The sequence below is a fragment of the Gadus chalcogrammus genome, chromosome 3, assembly GCF_026213295.1.
Source record: "Gadus chalcogrammus isolate NIFS_2021 chromosome 3, NIFS_Gcha_1.0, whole genome shotgun sequence".
NCBI lineage: Eukaryota > Metazoa > Chordata > Actinopteri > Gadiformes > Gadidae > Gadus > Gadus chalcogrammus.
In genome coordinates, this window is record NC_079414.1 from 7,379,102 (window position 1) to 7,388,069 (window position 8,968).

The 8,968-nt window shown below is 44.9% G+C and overlaps 1 protein-coding gene and 1 long non-coding RNA gene across 2 annotated transcripts in view; one reads left to right on the forward strand and one right to left on the reverse strand.

Moving 5' to 3' along the window:
- Positions 1-2,692, reverse strand: part of LOC130379510 (uncharacterized) — a 3,914-nt gene extending 1,222 nt beyond the window's left edge. The window contains exons 1-2 of the long non-coding RNA XR_008895132.1: positions 2,334-2,692; positions 894-1,073 (exon numbers count right to left, since the gene is read on the reverse strand). This is a non-coding gene — a long non-coding RNA (uncharacterized LOC130379510). The remainder of the gene's footprint in view (positions 1-893; positions 1,074-2,333) is intronic.
- Positions 1-3,049, forward strand: part of cfap52 (cilia and flagella associated protein 52) — an 18,634-nt gene extending 15,585 nt beyond the window's left edge. The window contains exons 12-16 of the mRNA XM_056586384.1: positions 952-1,097; positions 1,241-1,395; positions 1,503-1,605; positions 1,953-2,064; positions 2,353-3,049. Of these exons, the coding sequence (XP_056442359.1) occupies positions 952-1,097; positions 1,241-1,395; positions 1,503-1,605; positions 1,953-2,064; positions 2,353-2,537 (701 nt within the window). The 3' untranslated portion in view covers positions 2,538-3,049. The remainder of the gene's footprint in view (positions 1-951; positions 1,098-1,240; positions 1,396-1,502; positions 1,606-1,952; positions 2,065-2,352) is intronic.
- Positions 3,050-8,968: the final 5,919 nt, after the last annotated feature.

Sequence of the window (8,968 nt, forward strand, 5' to 3'; positions counted from 1 at the left end):
AAAGGCTCCAACTCGGAAGGAACGGCTCCCTCTGATACACACATGAGGGTTACCATCTATTATTGACTACGATCTGGTTAACTAATGCTATGGTTGTATTGGGGAGCAGAGCTGTTCTCAGCATCCTGACAACACTGTATAAGAAGCCCTTGCTTTTGCCCATGCATTGGACTTCTCCTTGCGGTGCTCTTAGAGAGACGCAGGGCGAACTCCCATATAAGGCCTCGGATTATTATGTTTGTTTTATTGTTTGCTATATGTTTGTTGTACGTTTGTTGTATTTTATTGTACCTTTATTACTTAATTAAATTAGCCTAATTGTTATAAATTCGGATTACTCTTTACTCTTACTCAGTTTAGACAGGATTGATTGACATGGCTTGAAATTTCAAACACACCCTCTGCTGGCCATGGCTGCACACAACAGGAGTGTCTGTACTTCTGTCCTTTTATCTGACATGTATCCCATGTCCTGGTCCCTTTATCCTAAAATCGGAAGACTGATGGCACACAAAGCAAGACCGTTGAGGGAGGGAAAGTAAAACAACCATCCCTGCTGTCTGCATTCAAACTCCCGGAAGAAGGAGAAACACGTTTATTTTCCCAGTAGAGATGTTTTAGGATAATTACACTGTAAAATTAAAACTGGCCTTCCTTGTTATGGGTGCATATCTCGTGTTGATTCTGATTGGGTTTCTCAACACACGTTGTGTACCTTTACCAAAAACGGTACGTTTAGTCTGATCCATTTTTAGATCCTTAAATCCAATATATATTCTTTCCACTTTAAACAAGGACCGATGCGATAAAGAAGCTATTTTAAATAACAGTACACAGATTAAATGTAGTGACGGGGAAATGGAGGGAGGAAAATAGCGCCTCTTCATACTCACATCACTGTACTTGTGGAACCAGGAGCATGGGGATGATTCAGCGGCGTCTTTCCCATAGCTTGGAACGACGGCAAGATCCGCGTGTTCGCCCCCGAGAGTGGCCGGACCCTGCTGGTCATCGACAACGCACACAGCATGGGTGTGACCGCCATCGCCGGCACCAGGGACTGCAAGAAGATCCTGAGTGGAGGGGGAGAGGGACAGGTCAGTGCCCTGGGAGGACACTCTGTATAAGAGTACGGAAGGAGACTGTAGGTCGATTAGCACTATGAACAGCCAATCGCTACAATGCATCTGTTAGACTTAAATGAAGGGATTTGAGTGCCTGGCCGGCCTCCCATCTGCAGGTGCGTGTGTGGGAGCTGCAGCAGGGGGGCTGCCACCGGCTGCTGGAGACCATGGCCGAGCACAAGGCCACCGTGACCGACATCCAGATCAAGAAGAACGACAAGGAGTGTGTGACGGCCAGCAGCGACGGAGCATGCATCATCTGGGACCTGGTGTGAGTGCTTGAGACCGGACACACGCATGTGTACACATACACACGTACACACGTTCACACGTACAAACGTACACACTGGGCACACACTAAGACAGCTATGTTTACAGGCGCTACGTCAGGAACCAGATCGTGCTGGCCAACACCCGGTTCCGGTGTGTTTGCTACCACCCAGAGGAATACCAGATCATCACCAGTGGCACAGACAGAAAGGTGAGTGGCTACACCTCACGTTGTGGGTCAACAACAGCTTCATCGTGATTCACTCGTGTTATCCAGAGAAGAGGCTTTTCATGGTCGGCCGGGCTGTGACTGAAAAAGTAGACGAGGCGAAAATACACTAAAATCTCTTTTATGTTCCGGCACAGCTCTGCAGCAAGCTGCACCTGTTCGCATAGCGTAGCGAAGGCATGTGGGATGTATGGATGAATGCAGGACTCTCGTTCTATCATTCCTGCTCTCTCCCACTCTCTCTCTTTCCCCCTCTGTCTCTTTTTTTTCTCTATCTTTGTCCATCTCTCTCTCTCTCTCCCCTCCATCACTCCCTCTCTCCCCTTCAGATCGGCTACTGGGAGGTGTACGACGGCGCGGCCATCAGAGAGCTGGAGGGCTCCCAGTCAGGGGCCATTAACGGCATGCACGTCTCCCAAGACGGCCGCTACTTCATCACGGGTAAGAAACCACACTGGACCAGCTGACGTTATGAAGCTTTTAAAGACCCCCACCGTGAGAACATCTCACACGACAGTAAACTGAAAATGAATCGCTATAACTGCAGCTACAATGCAAGCCACTAGAGTACGCCAATGGGACACCGAGCGTCAGGTTTAAAATCACTCAATTTATTTTGGTCTTTTGCTTCAGCACAAAGAGGCAGCGTTCCTGATCAACAATTCATAACTATAAGTATTACGATACGCACACAACCACTCCCTGGATACCTATGTTTCCCCCGGGCAGGCGGAGACGACAAGCTGGTGAAGGTGTGGAGCTACTCGGAGGGCGAGGTGACCCACGTGGGCGCGGGCCACAGCGGCAGCATCACCTGCGTCAGGCTGTGTGGCAGCAGCCGCACCCTAGTGACCACCAGCTCAGACGGGGCCATCCTGCGCTGGCGGTTCCCCCACCCGCTCTCCTCCGACTAGGGGCCCGGCCGGGGCCCACCGCTCGGAGGAGGAACCCCTGGAGCCTTGAGACCACCGTGAGGCTGTGCCGCCGTCCTCTGAATGACAGAAGCAAAGGAGCAAGTTTTAAGTGCTGTTATGTTTATAGGATGAAACATAAAAGGGATTTACGTTTATTTTCCCCCTGTCTACTTTTTCAGTCATACTTGGACGTAGGTAAGATAAAAGGGGACTTAATGATACACATAGATATCGAGAGAGGTACAATACACAGAAGAAATAGCACATGAGTTTGCTTTTGATTTTGGAGGCCAATACATCCCAGGATTCATTTTAGCAAAGTGTTGCAGAGCTATGTCCACCTGAGATAATACAATTGCGGGTTCAAGTCAAATTTGTCTCGCTATTTATGAATGCAGAGTACTCGCCAAACAGATTCATCTATCTCTATCGGTCTGTCAAACCAGATAGAGGATCTCACAACAACACCTATTTTCAAATTAATATATTGATATGATATACATACACGCACATGCGCACACACACACACACACACACACACACACACACACACACACACACACACACACACACACACACACACACACACACACACACACACACACACACACACACACACACACACACACACCTGCCTGTTTCTGAGGGGTAGGGTGATACTTGTGTCCTCCAGATCTAGACATCCTCCTTCCTGTCCATCCAGTGTCAAGGCCTCTGCACGCCGGCCCCAAGTGACAACATCTCAATAAACTTTGTACATGAATACTTTTGTCTATGTTATTGACTTTTTTTTGCAACAACAGCAATCAGTCAGCTTCAGAATATTACTTTTCCACTTACTCTTAATGCTATGAAACAGTTGCAGATATGTACAACATGTTTGGGAGACTAATTTGCATAAAATAATAATGGTCGTTTATTGAGATTTCTATTGGTATTAACTTCTGAATAGTGACTGGAAAAACGACAATGTTCCTACACTTTTCTGATTAAAGAGAAGCCAACATATGTAATGTGTAGGCCTACTTTATCATTGTAAGATATCATTTCAGTGGAATAGATACATTCCAGTCCTATAGTGTTCAGTATAAATACCGTCTCAGTGGAATGCAAAAAAAGTATTCGTTTGTTGCCTAAAACCCTTATTTTGATACCTGAGAAGGATTCAAATTAAACGGGCATCTTCAATGCGCAGGTTCATCATAGCTGGTTCAACAAACATGGGCACAATCCAGTAATGCAGAACCGTCCTACTCTCCAAAGTGCCCCGTTCCTGTACATATCCGCTCAAGTGTTAAGCCACACGTCTCTCCTTCTCGTCAATATTCTTTGAGTCCTTTGGGGACAATTGAGAGAGGAAAGACTATATTAATGAAGAAGATGAATCTGCTCTAAGGTAACAATGCTGCCTATTAGACACAATTGCCTTTATTTCCCTTGTAGACTTTCTCTGATCTTTCAACAAAGTACATTATTAATGATATGTGATATATTAGGTTCACCAGTGACTAAATGCACTGCTACTCGGGCAAACCTCACTCACCCATCACTATCCTGGCCCTTCATGGCTTTAGTTTTCCAGAGACCCATTTTACCCCAAGGCCATGTGGTGAGTGACGGTTTGAGTGCTGGTAGTCGAAAGCCAATCCTTCTCAATCCAACGGACGGTATTATGGTCTTCCAACGCAACTTCAGTTTCACTTCTCTTGAGAAATATATATAGAATGATATATATAGCATTTAGGAATCAATGCACTCATTTTTGTTGCCCTCAAAGCAGAAATTATGATATGATGTTTTGAGTTAACATTTCTAGCTCTTCCATTATAGCCTACTCCAAATGATCAAACGCGTTAAAAATAACACTAATTGCAAAGGTTTTTGGCGAAGTTCAAACACACTATTGTGTCTTACGCTTTTAGCTAGCCTGTCAATATGAAAGTCACAGCCGGCTGCGGATGAAGTAAGATGAGCACCGTGGCAGCTGTGGTTTCACTGCATTGAGGAGTCGGACTGTGGAAGAGGCCAGAGGTGGAACAGGAGTGAGGGCTAGAGGTGTTGATGAGGGCCAGATTTAATAATTTAATTTTTCGGTTAGTCTAGAGATGACCTTTTTTACATACATAAAATTAGGATTCAATCTAAACCTAAATCTATATTTTGTATCTAAATATACATCTTATATCTAGTCACATAAAACCCTAGATTATATGTTACACAAATAATATATATTTGATCAAAAATGCAAGTAGGCCTACGTTTTGGGTCCGTTGTGTCCAAGCAGCAGATCTACTTCTACTTCTCACGCAAACGAATGATCGTCGAGAAAAATCGGGACGGACATACATGTCCGTCCCGATTTGTATGTATGTATGTCCGGGACGGACATACATACAGATACATAGGACTGACAAACATACAGAGAAATATTTGAGCCCTAGGCCAAGGAATTCGAACTCCCGTCATCACCACAAGGTGGCGGCAGCTTGCAAGACACCTTTGAGTGTCTTGTCGTCCACCCTTGAGACAAGTGTGTTCTTCACGGTGTCAGTTAGTTCTTCTGTCTTCTTCCGACTTTTGTCGACTGACCGGCATCTCCGTTTTCCTATGTTTGAGTGCTTTTTTGAACAATGATCCCATCAAGGATTCCTGCAGTAATAAAGTATTGGATTTCATTTAGTCTTGATTCAGAATTGCTTTGCTTTTAAATTTGGTTATGATTTGGTATCATCCACCAAAACATTCCACTTATTTTTTATATTAAGTGCAGATGAATTGACTGCTCAACGAAGTATGTATGGAGAATGATGGACACATGCACACACACACACACACACACACACACACACACACACACACACACACACACACACACACACACACACACACACACACACACACACACACACACACACACACACACACACACACACACACCTACACACACACTCAAACAAACACACTATTTGGAAAACCTTCTGTTTTCTCCGACCCTAGGTTCGGGCACCTGTGACTAACAGGCGAGATGGATTCCCCCAACCAATCATGGAAAATATGCCTTGATTTGACGGAAAGGAGCAGGGAGCTTTGAAAAATTGAAATTGTGCATTTCCCTCACTATTGGCTGAGGTGATTGCTTTGCTGTTTCTAACTTACTATGCTCTAATTATAGCTCCTAGATCTTACCTTCAGCACCTTTATGTTGTGTTTTCATTCTTAACAGCTGCCACAGCAACAAAGTAACATTTGCTAGTTCAGCCCCCCAACGCATCCCCCATGCGGTATTTTCTGAAGTACCTTTTGCTTAGACTTGAAGAGAGTGAGAATGTAACTCAGCCATCAGATCCTGGCATGACATCATGGAGACGCATCATCCCCCTCCTCTATGCAGACACATAGTCCTAAACGTTTCATTAGCTCCTATTGTTGTGATGGTCTACACTTGGTGGTCTGGAAGAGTCCCCGGGCTGAGCGGGCTCGGTAGGCCGGCCGTAATTGCAGCTTGTTTTCATAATTAACTGGGCGACACTCTGGCATGCATGGGAGGTCACGCAGGGTCGCAGTGTCTCGCCAGGAAACTGTTGTTGTCGAGAAGAGGCTCATGATGCGCAACCCTGTAAACTGACTGACACACACACACACGCACGCACAGTGAAGTGTAGTGCCGTGTGGTGGTGAGAGAGGGGTAGAGAGAGCCTATTAGACAGTGAGAGATGTGGCAGGGCATGAAAGTGCTCTCTCTATCTCCTGCTCTCGCTCTCTCCCTCCCTCCCCATCCAGGCCTTGTTATCGGTGGCTCTCAACACGCCAGATCCACCATCTGCTCCAACCCGCTTCTAAGCTACGAAAGAACGCCACAAACAGACGCACACACAAACAGATGCACACACAAACACACCTTGCATGCCTTTTCTGGGCTATGTCAGTAGATTCACAGTAATTAAAGAGACTAAGAGGAGAGAGTGTTTGCCATGGATACAAAGAGGCAGATAAAAAGCAGAGAGGAGCAGAGGGGGGAGGGGGGGCAGGAGTTTGTGTGAAGGAGGAAGATGGCTGGCCTGATAGTCATGGTTGTTTCTTTGTGATGGCTTGTCTCTGTTCGAGTAGGCAAAAGAGAGAGATGGGTAAAGACGTTTTGCCCAGTCCTAGTATATAATTTGAGTAACTAAGCAGCTCTATCCAAACACATTACGATCATTTTATTGTATTAACTATATTTTTGTATTTTTACAATTAATACTATTTCATTTTGTACGTTTGTATCTTTAGTTACTTTTAGTGCAAGAGATTGAGAGACAGAGAAACAGAGAGAATCATCATCTGTCATATTTAGAGCTAGAGCGAGAGAGAGTAGGAGAGAGCGAGAGAGAGCAAGAGAGAGAAGAAACATGCTTACCGATTTGCAGTTGGTGGATATACTGAGCTGCAGGCCACCTATTCCTTTTTCCCCAGCCAGACATGATAAGACGTAATTGTGTCAGTTTTAATTTCCAATCCCAAGTCACTTTTCTACTGCGCTTAATGACCTTAAGGGAATGCCAACGTGCGTGTGTGTGTGTGCGTGTGTTTTTTTCGTGCCTGTCTCTACCTGCTGAATTGTCCAACTTAAGAGAACTTAATCACAGGCAGATGGAAGATTTCAATGTGCAATATGTGTATGCAATATGCAATATCACTGTGCAACATGTACCCCGCAGTATCTCGATCTAACAAGGAGAAGTGGGATGTTTAGAGATCCTGCCAATCCAATAGCTGTTCACAATGAACTTTTTGACAGAATAATACATTCATGACCACTCTTGCTGAATGCCATTACACTGAGTGTCTGTTGTCGCAGATAAGCACTAATGCACTGGAACAGCCATGTCCTTGTGAGTCTGTGGAAGGCAAGCCATCGCTTTGTTTATCTGCATTAGAACTACCAGAGAGAGAGAGCGAAATGAAACCAAGTAAGGGAAACAAAACACACACACACACACACACACAAACAAACATAGTGATTAGGTAGAGCGTTACCACACACTTACCTCCATCTCTTGCCTGCCGATTCATTTTCCCAGTGTACCCGACCTTGGCCCCTGGCCCCTAGCCAGGTTCCTCTGGCTGAAGGAGAGAGGACACAGATGGACTGAGGCAGCTCACACAGGTGGGGGCGTTAATAGGCCTGTGGAATCAGATGAGGGAAGGCAGGCAGGTCGTGACTGCTCAGAGTTGATGGAGGAGGGGGTAGAGGTGTGTGTGTGTGTGTGTGTGTGTGTGTGTGTGTGTGTGTGTGTGTGTGTGTGTGTGTCTGTGGTTCTCTGCTTCCATGCATTCAATGACTTCGGTTTGGTCATGATAGTGATATGCTTCGAGTCTGTGAGGCGAAAGATGGCAGGAACAGAAAACCTGTCCGAATGAGATTGAGCCTCATGGCAGCAAGTCTTTTTTCCTATAGGAAATTAAGCAAAGTGAAGGATATTTATTGGTTATGATTTCAGGGTTTCATGATTTCAATCCAGTCAGTGAACAAAAGGAATTATTACATTCTACTCTTGTTTTTAAATGAGATATTACAAAATGTGGGGGCACATCAATAACACCAGAAGGATATTCTATTCCAATTGAACCAGCCAATCAGAATCTGAGAATTCACCAGAAAAAAAAAAAAACTATAAGAAATCCTGCTGCTTTAGGGACAGCTTATTGCTTTGAGAGTCATCTTGCAATCCTGAGATTATAAAGAAGATGTGTGGCTGTGATTGGGCTTCATGCTTCTCTGTTCCATTCTTCGAACAGCATTTGATATGTTTCTGTGAGATTACATTTAATGTCCTTTCTCTGTATCGCAATACAGCCAGGGTCCTACCTTGAGGAATTAAAGCCTGGATCCACTTCTCTGGCCTATTTAAAGCATCTCCTATATAGGTTGCGTGATTTTTTGAACCCATTCTTTAATAACCCTGTTCATTAAATGTGCTTTTAACTGCATACGGTATGACAAGTATAGCTCGGTAAGGGTAGGGTTGTGTATTGGCTCGGCTGTCCTATGTCTAACCGGTAGGCATCCTTGAGCAATATGTGGCAAACCTTTAACACCTCAGCCCTCAATGACCGGCATTTGTCTTGGAAATCGCTATCATTCACTTTGGATCAACGGTCAGCTCAATGAGAGCAGTTTTACAGTAAGACAGTGTGACATGCGTGAATGCAATCTGTTTGGGGAAAACGGCTACAAAATAAAAAGGGGTTGTACTTTAAAAACCTACCAATGGACTCGGAGAACCAAAGGGGAGGCTGCTGATTGTGAGCCTCCTGATGGCCGAGGTGTCCAGATTCCACCTCTATCACCAAGTCCCAGCTGGGTCCTTTGATTTAATTAATACACATCTGGTATTTGAACACATCCGAATACAGCCACAGAGACAAAAGGCAAGAGAAGTGACCTTCTG